The sequence below is a fragment of the Terrapene carolina genome, unplaced genomic scaffold (assembly GCF_002925995.2).
Source record: "Terrapene carolina triunguis isolate 2854851 unplaced genomic scaffold, T_m_triunguis-2.0 Scaffold32774, whole genome shotgun sequence".
Lineage (NCBI taxonomy): Eukaryota > Metazoa > Chordata > Testudines > Emydidae > Terrapene > Terrapene triunguis.
In genome coordinates, this window is record NW_020697125.1 from 1 (window position 1) to 12,750 (window position 12,750).

At 55.2% G+C, this 12,750-nt stretch overlaps 1 protein-coding gene across 1 annotated transcript; it reads left to right on the plus strand.

Moving 5' to 3' along the window:
- Positions 1–11,056: 11,056 nt before the first annotated feature.
- Positions 11,057–12,084, plus strand: LOC113409358 (sodium-dependent multivitamin transporter-like; the record flags this gene model as incomplete). Its single annotated transcript, XM_026663162.1, has 2 exons — positions 11,057–11,589; positions 12,019–12,084. Coding segments are annotated over exons 1-2 (396 nt in total), but the record flags the coding sequence as incomplete, so codon positions are not given.
- Positions 12,085–12,750: the final 666 nt, after the last annotated feature.

Consider the following 12,750-nt stretch of genomic DNA (forward strand, 5'->3'; position numbering starts at 1 on the left):
CTTTTTGGGATGCTGTCAAATTTTGCAAATTGTAGAAAGATAGGCATTATATGGTCTATGCCTTGTTGTTGTATTTGGTTCATGATGGTGGCACGATTTAAAATACGTGGCCAATTTTGAAGCTGTAGCTGCAATAAACTTTGCTGTACCATCTCTATTACCCTATTTCCATAGGCTGTGCAGGCCACTGCCAATGAAACGTCATTGTTTTGTATACTGTTAATAAGAGACAAAATAGTGGCATTTAAGTGTTGAAACCCTTGTGCAATGACATGCATATTGTCAATAGTGATTGCATGTTGGTCCATTAGTAAGCTGCTAACACCCCCTCCCGTTTTAACTGCTTTGCCTATTCCATCCACCACGGTACTTATCTTCCAATTTAGATTTTCAATATCTGCAGAATTCCATAATGACATGCCAAGACTAGAGCCTCCCAGGGCTGTTCCCAGTATATCCCTTTTATTTCTATCTTGTTGTGGGACAATTTGAGAGCCCTTCCAAAGTTGTAACTGTAATTGCAGTTCAGAGTTAAACCAATCCTTATAGTGACTGGGACATTGCTCTGGCATGTTCATTCCTGCGAAATCCAGTTTTAATGGCACATATAGCCATCCTACATTCTCTACCATATAGTCCGTAGTGGGGTGTAAGAAAATTCCTGATATAGGCCATGGCTGTACAGTTGGACATCCTTCTTCTATGTCAGTATCAATGTATGGAGGAAGGGAAGGAGATGGTGTGGGGAATGTGATAGGACAGGCATTCTCACACACCTGTACATGGTATATGCATTTACTGGTACTTGGGGTTATAGACCAAGTTCCTGTGTATGTACCTGCATCCCTTAGTTGTATATTACGGACACGGATTGATGCACTCCACTTATTTTGCACGTTTGTAAATTCCACCCTATTTAGCCAATCCCCATATGTTTTTACCTGCCCTTCAACGTAACTGATTACAGGGTTTATTGCTCGAAACCAGTCCAGATAAACTGTACTGGTTTGGAGCAGGTGTGGTTGGATTATGCATGTTAGAGTAAGATCTTCCCCCACCATTCCTGTGAGATAATTCTCCATAATTTGCTTTGGTGCCACTAGAGCACGTTCCAATTTTGGAGTTGCTCGTTTTCTTTCCTTATTTTCATTCTGTTCATGGTGTTGTGGTGTTGTACTGGGAACATCGCTGTCCAAAACTGGAGGAGGGAGAACCAAAATATCCACAGGTTTGCAATTTACAACAACATCAACTTTCCAACAGCATGCATACCCCCCCTGTGTCTCTTTACTTAAAGTCAGTTCTTTTTCAATTCGCTTGTGCGCCTCCTCAAACTCTGAGTCAGGGGCAAGTTGGGTATGGCTACCGTTCTTAGCCTTCCATGCCATCAGGATTGGGAAGGGTGATACCCTGAGGATGTTTTCCTTTTGTTGCTGTCCTTTAGTTTCACACACCAACTTTACCACAGTCCCGGTAGGATACTGCTGGCCAGTTGTCTCCCATCCGTTAGGATTATCTGCTGTTTCGACCCAAAAGGTTCTGGTCACTGAATGTGTCTGGTTGAGTTTAATGACATCTGTCAGTCCCTTTAAATCTTGGGCTATCACCAACTAAGACTCTGTGGTTATTGGGGAGTCACGTCGGGGTCACCAGTGTTGTCAGATGCTACCGGTATGGTGCTCTGCTTTCTCCTGTGTTGATATCACTCGGCTGCGTGCGTGAGTTCCCTCTGTGTGCTGCCCCAGCTCTGCGCAGATAGCTGACACAGCAAACCCGACGAGACTCCCCAATAACCACAGAGTCTTAGTAAGATGCAAAGTCACCTCGGACTAGGTTTATTGCGATCTCGGACACAATGGCAGTTCCCCGTAGATTACTTAGTCTACCGGGCATACTACGAGAAAGTGCCTCTTGGCAAGGACCCGGCTCAGTGGCGGGACTTTCCACTGCCCCCGTGGCCGGACAAAGACACCACCCCAGGGATACATTTTTATACACAGGTACAAACAAGTTACACATCACTCCTGACGTATTGAGGTGCAACCCCTCTACGCAGCAAGGTACAACCCTTCTACGCAGTAAGGTGCCGCCTCGCACCTTGTACCTGTTGGTTCGATCAAAACAACTCTATCCATCATTTTACCCTTTTGCCCCTGTCATTGGGATGGGTCGGCCTGTTCCATGTTATCTGTGGAATGTTTCGGTATAGTGTGTCTTGGTACCATGTTTATACTGTAACTATGCTAAGTGGATATATTTTTATGCAACATCAGCCCTTTCCTTGCCAGCTTCTGTGAGCAGGGCCTGCCTCTTGCTCACAGCTTAACTTTGCTTTATGTTAGCAGAGTCTTGACCATTACTTTAGTTCAGGCCTCAGGCCTCATACTGGGCCGTTATCAGGGCCTTTACTTACTACACCCAGACTTCGACCGGGAGTTCATCCTCCAGACGGACACCTCGGAGGTAGGACTTGGGGCCGTCCTGTCCCAGGAGGTGGATGGAGAAGAACACCCGGTCTTGTACATTAGCCGGAAATTATTCCCACGGGAGAAGAACTACGCGGTGGTGAAGAAGGAGGCCCTTGCGGTAAAGTAGGCTTGTGACGCCTTGCGTTACTATATCCTCGGAGCCCCCTTCACGTTGGTCACCGACCACGCCTTGCTCCAGTGGCTGGCTGCAATGAAAGATAATAATATGAGGATAATGTGCTGGTACCTGGCACTACAACCCTATGCTTTTACGGTTTGCCATAGGTTGGGGAAGGACCACACAAATGCAGATTTTTCTGTCCCGCCTGGAAAGGATGGAAGGGTCTGGCCCTGACGAGTGGGAGCCAGACTTAAGGGGTGTGTGTGTGTGTGTGTGTGTAGTGAGGCGGTGTGGTTCCCCGCTGCCCCAGGGAGGGACGAGCCTCTCCAGACACCAAAGTGGGCGGAGCCAGTGAACCCTGCACCCGCCCCCCCAGAGGTCAGGGCGCAGGACAGGAAGTACAAAAGCCCAACCCCAGAGCTCACTAGAAGAACAGCCGCCGGAGACGCCAGACGCCTGTGGCCGAGCTCCCAGTTGGGAGACCCCGGCAATCGGCGGCCGACCCGAGGACTGGCCAGACCAGCCGATGCCTGAGGCCGACCGGACCCCGGAGAAGCTGGTAAACCTGCCTGTGGCAAGTTACCCAGAGGACCTGCCAAGTCCACCGCTCGCTGGGTACCCAGAGGAGCCCATGGTGCTTGATTCCTTGGAAGACTCCGTCCAGATGCAGGTGTAACGATGCGGTTCTGGCGGGACCCAACTGAAAGTGCCAATTTAGGACAAATTGCTCCAACAGGGCAGTTACAGCTCTAGGCTGGGGTTTTTCCACCTCTAAGACAAACCAAACCAGCCAGACAGAGAGGACTTTGGTCTCACCCCACTGGCTAACCACAAGTCACACAAGCAATTCCCTTAGACACTCCAGTTTCCCAGTATCACCACCAGTGCCACTCGTTATGGGGACAAATGGTTATGAAAACCAATACCCCAGTAAAAGAAAAAAGGTTCTCCTGATCCCATAGGACCAAGCCCCAGACCAATATACAAATCAGATCTTACCCACAAATCACGCTGTTGCCAACCCTTTAGAATCTAAAATCTAAAGGTTTATTCATAAAAGGAAAAAGATAGGGATGAGAGCTAGAATTGGTTAAATGGAATCAATTACATACAGTAATGGCAAAGTTCTTGGGTCAGGCTTGTAGCAGTGACAGAATAAACTGCAGGTTCAAATCAAGTCTCTGGAACATCCCCAGCTGGGATGGGTCCTTCAGTCCTTTGTTCAGAGCTTCCGTTTGTAGCAAAGTCCCTCCAGAGGTATGAAGCAGGATTGAAGACAAGATGGAGATGAGGCATCAGCCTTTTATAGTCTTTTCCAGGTATAAGAACACCTCTTTGTTCTCACTGTGGAAAATTACAGCCTGGGCCACTGACTCTGTACTGCCCCGTCCTGACACGGCCTATTGAACTGTTTGCTCTGCCCCGCCCGAGGACCAGAGCGTGGGACTCGCTATTGCCTGCCAGCCCGCTGGGAGTAACCGTTTGTTTTGCCTCTACTGCTGCCGCGGCCTGAGAGCCCGCGGCCAGACTAGTTCCCCCACGTAACCGGACGAACGTAGCAAGGCGGTGTGGTTCCCCGCCGCCCCGGGGAGGGACGAGCTCCGGCCGAACCCTTCTACAAGAGGGTTCTCAGGGGGGAAAAATTCCCTAATAGTGGACAGAGCTGTCCCTAGGGACCCTGGGCAGCCCGGGGCCAGCAGCCCGGAGCCCCTGGACTTCCAAGAGCTGAGCAGATCAAAGTAAGCATATCTATCACACCGAGGAGATTTAAACTTCAAGACTCCTTATAAGAAATGGAAAGGGAGGTGGATATTTTTTTCTGTTTTTAAAATGAAATATGCAGCTAGGATTATTTTTAAATTATTATGAACAAGTTTAAGCTTTGTTGTAGCGTGTGTTGTTTGCCTGGACTGCTCAAGACCTAAATGCTTGTGTAGGAGGAAGTCGTTGAGTTGGCTTCTTAAATCCCTGCTGTTTCCCATCTGATACTCCTTGATGCAACGTAGGAGCCTTGTCTTAGAACAGGCTTATTCAGAGTGATACAAGCTACGAAAGTGCGATCTTGGAAGAGTGTTGCCATTTTCATAATGTAATAAAAATACTGTAATGATAAATAATTGATGATAAATAGTGTGTAATAAGCATGTCATAAAAACAAATTTTATATTTCCAAGATCACTGCTGTTATAATTTATACTCCGGTAAAGGAGAAAATCCCTGGAAATACTGGTTTTTAGGAGGGGGTTCGCGAAACACGACATTTTTGAGAAAGGGGTTCACAGCTTGTTAACGTTGGGGAACCACTGCCCTGAGTGTGGGGGACGGGACTAGATGACTCTCGAGGTCCCTTCCAGTCCTACGATTCTATGCTGACCCCCCCCGCCCGCCATGCAGCCCTTAGAACCATGCTCAGCCCCCAGCAGGGCCTGTAGTTACTGCCAGGGGGGCGTCTGGGGTGAGGGGTTGTGGGATAACACACTGGGGGGCTCTCGAGGCTCCCAGCCCCGCCGTGGGGAGCAGCCCCCGGCAGCAGGGACTGGGCGGCTGCTCAGCGTTGCTGCAGCCCGAGGTGTCGCCCGTCCTGCGGCTCCACTGTGAGCGGGGGGGGGTAGGGCACCGCCTCCCGTCCCCACCCACTGGCTTGGCTCAGTGACATGGGGAGCTGCTCGTGCCCACCCCAGGGGGTCTGTCCTGGCACTGCCCGGCCAGTCCCAGAGCCCTCCCCAGCTCACCCCACCGCAAGCGAGCCCAGACAAGCTGTCGCATGCACGGAGGTGCTAGGTGATCACGGGCTGAGCTGTAATCCCAGCAAATATGCCCCAGAAAATTCCTCCTGCCACAAAGCCTGTGAGCAATGCAGCCCCTGCCCAGTCCCGAGTCCCGCCTGCCCCTCCCCCGGCTCTGGCCCTGCTCCGCCCGGGCTCCCCCTCCAGAGAGGCAGCTGCCTCCCCGCCGTGGTGTGGGGATGGTGATGTGGGGTTCGTCCTGTGCAGTGGCCCTGTCCGTGCTTCCTTCTAGCCATCTCCACCCCCTGACGACTGTGCAGGGTCAGACCTGGGCCCTGGGCATCCAGGGCCCTGCCAGCGGCCCCCACTGCCCCCTGTTTGCAGGCAGGAAATTGGCCCTTCACTCCTCCTCCCTGCATCTTAGCCAGCAGGTCGCCCACTTAGCAGCCTCCTGGGAGGTGTCACCCATGGGGCTGGGGCCATGCTGCCCCCTGACCCCCCCACCCTGACGTGGCAGCGCTGGGGCTACGCTCTGGGTGGTGTCTCCCCTCCTCAGGACTGGGCGTTTGCAGCCATGACCCATTGCTGTGCCCTGCAGGCCGGGCCCAGGGGCTGCCCTGTGAGTCCTGTGACCTGCGTCTGGCTGAGCGCCCCGCCAGCTCCAGCTTGGGCACTGCCAGGTCCCTGCTCCAAGCACGGTGGAGGAAGGGGGGCTCTGCCCAGCCTGGGGCCAGTGTCGTTACTGGGGCCAGCACCACACCCCGTGGTCTCCTGAGCCCCAGGGAGAGTGGGGAACCCACCCTGGACACCTTTCACTCCTCTGCTGCCCCAGCTCCTGCCGTGACCCCCATAGCCCTCTCCGTCCCAGTCACTTCCCCGCTCCGGGACGCCCCAGGCAACTGAGCCCGGCCAGGCCCGAGCTGTGGCAGGTTCCGAGCCAGTCTCCTGCCTCTTGCCTGGCTGGCTAATCTGTATTGGTGGGCAGAGGTTGGCCGGGTACAGGGCCTGGCTTTGGGGAATGGGGATTGTCACAGACACACAGGATCATAGGACTGGAAGGGACCTCGAGAGGTCACCTAGTCCCATCCCCTGCACTCAGGGCAGGACTAAGTATTGTCTAGACCATCCCTGGCAGGTGTTTGTCCAACCTGCTCTTAAAAATCCCCAGTGATGGAGATTCCACAACCTCCCGAGGCAATTTATTCCACTGCTTAACCACCCTGACAGTTAGGAAGTTTTTCCTAATGTCCAACCTAAACCGCCCTTGCTGCAATTTAAGCCCATTGCTTCTTCTCCTGTCCTCAGAGGTTAAGAAAAACAATTTTTCTCCCTCCTCCTTGTAACAACCTTTTATGTATTTGAAAACTGTTATGTCCCCCCTCAGTCTTCTCTTCTCCAGACTGAACGAACCCAATTTTTCCAATCTTCCCTCATAGGTCATGTTTTCTAGACCTTTAATCATTTTTGTTGCTCTTCTCTGGACTTTCTCCAATTTGTCCACATCCTTCCAGAAATGTGATGCCCAGAACTGGACACAATACTCCAGTTGAGGCCGAATCAGTGCGGAGTAGAGCGGAAGAATCACTTCTCATGTCTTGCTTACAACATTCCGGCTAATACATCCCAGAATGATGTTTGCTTTTTTTGCAACAGCGTTACACTGTTGACTCATATTTAGCTTGTGATCCACTAGATCTCTTTCCGCGGTATTCCTTCCTAGGCAGTCATTTCCCATTTTGTATGTGTGTAACTGATTGTTCCTTCCTAAGTGCAGTACTTTGCATTTGTCCTTATTGAATTTCATCCTATTTACTTCAGACCATTTCTCCAGTTTGTCCAGATCACTTTGAATTTTAATCCTATCCTCCAAAGCACTTGCAACCCCTCCCAGTTTGGTATCGTCCACAAACTTTATAAGTGTACTCTCTATGCCATTATCTAAATCATTGATGAAGATATTGAACAGAACCGGACCCAGAACCGATCCCTGTGGGACCCCATTCATTATGCCCTTCCAGCATGACTGTGAACCACTGATAACTACTCTCTGGGATTGGTTTTCCAACCAGTTTTGCACCCACCTTATAGTAGCTCCATCTAGGTTGCATTTCCCTAGTTTATTTATGAGCAGGTCATGCGAGACAGTATCAGAAGCTTTACTAAAGTCAAAATATACCACATCTACCGCTTCCCCCTTAGCCACAAGGCTTGTTACCCTGTCAAAGAAAGCGATCAGGTTGGTTTGACAAATCCATGCTGTCTGTCACTTATCGCCTTATTATCTTCTAGGTGTTTGCAAATTGATTGCTTAATTATTTGCTCCATTATCTTTCCGGGTACAGAAGTTAAGCTGACTGGTCTGTAATTCCCCGGGTTGTCCTTATTTCCCTTTTTATAGATGGGCACTAGATTTGCCCTTTTCCCATCTTCTGGAATTTCTCCCGTCTTCCATGACTTCTCAAAGATAATCGCTAATGGCTCAGATATCTCCTCAGTCAGTTCCTTGAATATTCTAGGATGCTTTTCATCAGGCCCTGGTGACTTGAAGACATCTAACTTGTCTAAAGTGACAGAATCCTGTGGCACCTTAGAGCCTAACAGACGTATTGGAGCATAAGCTTTCGTGGGTGAATACCCACTTCATCAGATGGTGGTGATTGGACGTCTGTTAGTCTATAACAGGGGTAGGCAACCTATGGCACGTGCGCCAAAGGCGGCACGCGAGCTGATTTTCAGTGGCACTCACACTGCCCAGGTCCTGGCCACCAGTCCAGGGGGCTCTGTATTTTAATTTAATTTATAAATGAAGCTTCTTAAACATTTTAAAACCCTTATTTACTTTACATACAACTATAGTTTAGTTATATATTATAGACTCCTGGGTTCTCTCCCCGGCTCTGGGAGGGGAGTGGGGGCTGGTGGTTAGACCTTCTAAAAACGTTAAAATGTATTACTGGCACGCGAAAGCTTAAATCAGAGGGAATAAATGAAGACTCGGTACAGCACTTCTGAAAGGTTGCCGACCCCCGGTCTATAAGGTGCCACAGGACTCTTTGTTGCTTTTTACAGATCCAGACTGACAGGGCTACCCCTCTGATACTTAACTTGTCTAAGTAATTTTTGACTTGTTCTTTCCCTATCTTAGACTCTGATCCTACCTCATTTTTACTGGCATTCGCTATGTTCGACGTCCAATCACCACCAGCCTTCTTGGTGAAAACCGAAACAAAGAAGTCATTAACACCTCTGCCATTTCCACATTTTCTGTTATTGTTTCCCCCCTCATTGAGTAACGGGCCTACCCCATCCTTGGTCTTCCTCTTGCTTCTAATGTATTTGTAGAATGTTTGCTTGTTACCCTTTATGTCCCTGGCTAGTTTGATCTCGTTTTGTGCCTGGACTTTTCTAATTTTTTTCTAACTGCCAACTCTCTTCAATTGTTTTTCCCCTTAAACTTGCTTCCCAGGGGATCTGACCTGCCAACTCCCTGAGTTTGCTGAAGTCGCCTCCTTGAAATCCATTGTCTTTAGTGTGCTGTCCCCAAGCTACCCCGAGCTTGGGAACTGTCCCTTCGATGGGCCAGACCCCCAAGGGGTCTCACTTGGCCTCAACTCTTCCCGAGTCTGAACCTCTGGGGCTCCAGGCCCCCTGCTTCACCCCAGGAGCTCTGATGCACTTTGTCATTGTCTCCTTGGATTTTCCAGTGTTATGGGATCGCCTCGACCACGCCTTTGCAATGACCCATCCGGGCTCAGACAGGCAGGAGACAGTCTCCCAGCCTGTCCTGAGAGCACACACTCCTTTTACCCCTCTGGGTAAACATGCAAAATATAGGGAAACTGAGGCACACATAGGGGTCATAAAAATATTACAGAACGTTTCCCCTTGGTCACAGTGCCGGAGCACGTAGAAGCCGGGGTGGGGTGGGGGTGATGACAGAGCTGTGAGGATCTGGAGTACTGTTAGGAAGGGCTGGATCCAGCCGGAAATGTTTCCCAGGGCAGGGCCAGCCCCCCCGCCCCCCCACCCCTCCCAGCAGCCGCTGCTTAGAGTCCTTCCGTGACCCGGGGAAATGCTCGCCCCTGGGCTCTCGGGTGTCTGCTTCCACGGAGCCCAGCCCAGCCTCTCCGCAGGGAGCTCACTGAGCGGTGCCTGCCGGGGAGGGACTGGCAAGGAAACCAAAGCCCGGCAGTTCTAGGGCAGCCAGTCACTCCACACGGGAGCCCAGGGAGCAGAGACTCTGACACCCCTGGAGCCTGGCCATGGTGATGGCTTTGGGGGCTCTGTAGTGAGGGGCCAGGCAGCAGCTCGTGGGGGGTCAGCAGAGGGACCAGCCAGGGGCCCAGAGCAGGACCTGGGGGTGAGGCCCGTGCCATGCCATCCCTGCTCTGGGGCATGCTACACAAGGTGGCAGAGGGTTCACAGAGCAAGGGAGCTGGAAGCCAGGACTCCTGGGTTCTGGGAGGGGAGTGGGGTCTGATAGGTCAGGGAGTGGGGCTGGGAGCCCAGACTCCTGGTTTCTAACCCACCAGACCCCCTCCCCTCCCAGAGCCGGGGAGAGAACCCAGGAGTCCGGGCTCCCAGCCCCCCTGTTCTAACCAACCCGACCCCCTCATCTCCCAGAGCCGGGGAGAGGGTCGGTGGGTTAGAACGGGGGGCTGGGAGCCTGGACTCCTGGTTCTCTCGCCAGCTCTGGGAGGGCAGTGGGTCTGGTGGGTTGGAGCAGGGGGGCTGGGAGCCAGGACTCCTGGGTTCTCTCCCTGGCTCTGGGAAGGAAGTGGGGTCTAGTGGTTGGAGCAGGGGGCTGGGAGCCAGGACTCCTGGGTTCTCTCCCTGGCTCTGGGAGGGGAGTGGGGGCTGGTGGTTAGAGCGGGGGGGGCTGGGAGCCAGGACTCCTGGGTTCTCTCCCTGGCACTGGGAGGGGAGTGGGGTTTAGTGGTTGGAGCAGGGGGCTGGGAGCCAGGACTCCTGGGTTCTCTCCCTGGCTCTGGGAGGGGAATGGGGTCTAGTGGTTGGAGCAGGGGGCTGGGAGCCAGGACTCCTGGGTTCTCTCCCTGGCTCTGGGAGGGGAATGGGTGGGGCTCTGGGATTAGCAGGTTTGGCGCGTGCTGTAGCTGCGGGGCAGGGCTGTTATTGCAGCCGTGCTGCCTGTGTTTTTTGGCAGCGTTTCCCTGGTGCCTGTGGCGCCGGCGAGGTTCAGGCCGGCGTCGCAGGGCTGGGGCGGCTGCGGCCCGAGGAGAGTCGTGGTGAGATGTGGCCCCACAGTGCCGCCCTTGAGGAGGGGGCAGGTTAGGCACAGGCCCAGTGCCCTGGAAATGCCCCAAGGAGCTGCCGCCAGTGGGGCTGCAGAGGTGAAATCTGGGCGGGTGTCAGCTCCCCGCTGAGGGGATGGGAGGGAGAGGCCCGGCTCCGCCGCCGTGAAATGGTTAATCCGACATTCCTCTGCCCCCGCCATCCCTGCAGGGTGCCCAGCCCAGCCCGGAGCAGTCGGGGCCTTGAGACGGGCTGAGATTAGTCGGAGCGGAGCGAAGGTCCTTGCTGCACTATCTCCTCGCTGGCTGCTTGCCCGTGGGAAGTGGGTGAGGGGGCAGCCCTGGGCCGAGGGCACCTTGTCGCAGCTGGCTGGGCTGTGGCATGTGACCCCTCCCCGTGTGCCGTGCCAGCCCCTGGCACTGGGGCCGGGGCAGAGTGAGTAAGAGCTGCCCCCCCTCGCTGCTCACCAACCCCTCTCTTCTCTTCCAGCTCGGTGGCTGTGCGCGATGGTGGCTGGGACCGAGGCGCGTGCCGGAGGCGCGGGGTGCCGGTGAGTGGTGCTGGCGCAGCCCCTGCATGGCCTGGGGCAGGTAGAGCCGAGCGCGGGGCCGGCGCAGCTGGCATGGCCGGCCTGGGCAGAGCCGGCGGGCGCAGGAGGCTGTAGCGCGGCCAGCCGGCCGGCAGCGTTGCCATGGCGTTCACGGTGGCGGATTACACCGTCTTCGTGCTGCTGCTGGTGCTCTCCTCCGCCATCGGGCTGTACTACGCACTGAGCGGCGGCCGGCAGCGCACGGTGCAGGAGTTCCTGCTGGCCAACCGCAGCATGAGCTTCCTGCCCGTGGCCCTGTCCTTGCTGGCCACCTTCCAGTCAGCCGTGGCCATCCTGGGCGTGCCGGCCGAGATCTACCGCTTCGGCACCGAGTACTGGTTCCTCGGCTGCTGCTACATCCTGGGCCTCCTGATCCCGGCGCATGTCTTCATCCCTGTCTTCTACCGCCTCCACCTCACCAGCACCTACGAGGTGACCGCCCGGCGGGCAGGACAGAGCCATGGGGCAGGGCGGTGGATGGGCTGGGTGATGGAGCAGGTGGAGGGCAGGGTGAGAAGGCAGGTGGGGGCGGAGTGATGGGCTGGTGAGGGGGCAGGTGGGGGGCAGGGCTATGGGCTGGTGAGGGGGCAGGTGGGGGGCAGGGTGATGGGCTGGTGAGGGGGCAGGTTGGGGGCAGGGTGATGGGCTGGTGAGGGGACAGGAGGGGGGCAGGGAAATGGGCCAGTGATGGGCATCACCAGCCAATTCACAGACTGACTCGTGGGCTGTAGGGTGCCAGAGCAGGATCGGGCATCGTGGGCCCAGAAGGGGGCAGAAGCGAGCCCTGTACACAAAGCCTGTCTGCCCCCCCCATGCAGCCCCCCCTGCTCACCCGCTTGCCTCTCCCTTCTCCCCCGGCAGTACCTGGAGCTGCGCTTTAACAAGGCTGTGCGTGTGTGTGGCACCGTGACCTTCATCTTCCAGATGGTGAGCGCGTCTCTCTGGCCCCCCCGGCTCCGCTGTGGGCCCCCGGCACGGATGGGTGGCTGGGCTCTGCTGGGGGGTGAGGGGGCCGATAAGGGGCAGGCTGCACTACAGGCCCCAGCGCCCAGTGGGGTCAGAGATCTCCCATCCCAGGCGCACGGCATGCTGGGAGCTGCAGCTGGTCACCCCGGCTCTGCCCAGACTCCCGTGGGGCCTGCCAGGGCTGAGAGCGCTCGCGGGAGCCCCCGGGACGGGATGGGACAGGCAGGCGCTTGGGGCTGGAGCTCAGTGTCTCAGCCAGAGCCCCCGTGGCCGTGTGCTCGGGTCGGTTCCCATTGGGGTGGGAGGGACAGCGGCCCCTCGGGGTCCCTGGGCGCAGGCAGCACAGGCGCAAGCGTTTCACCCTCAGAGAGCCGCCCTGGGCCGTGGTCTCACCCAGCACAGGGAGCCTCTTGGCCAGGGCCGGGCTGGCAGGGGGCTGCACCTGGGGCATGAGGGGCCTCTCAGCAGGTGGGACAGGAGGGGGCCTGCCCCACATCACCCTGCCCCACGCCCGGCTCTGAGGAGTGCTGCTAATCCTTGCGCTTCCTGGGTGTTGAATTCTTCCCACCCTCCATCAGCCTGGTCCCGCCGGGCCCTGCGCCGGCTGGTGGGGGGCACTGCGTGGTC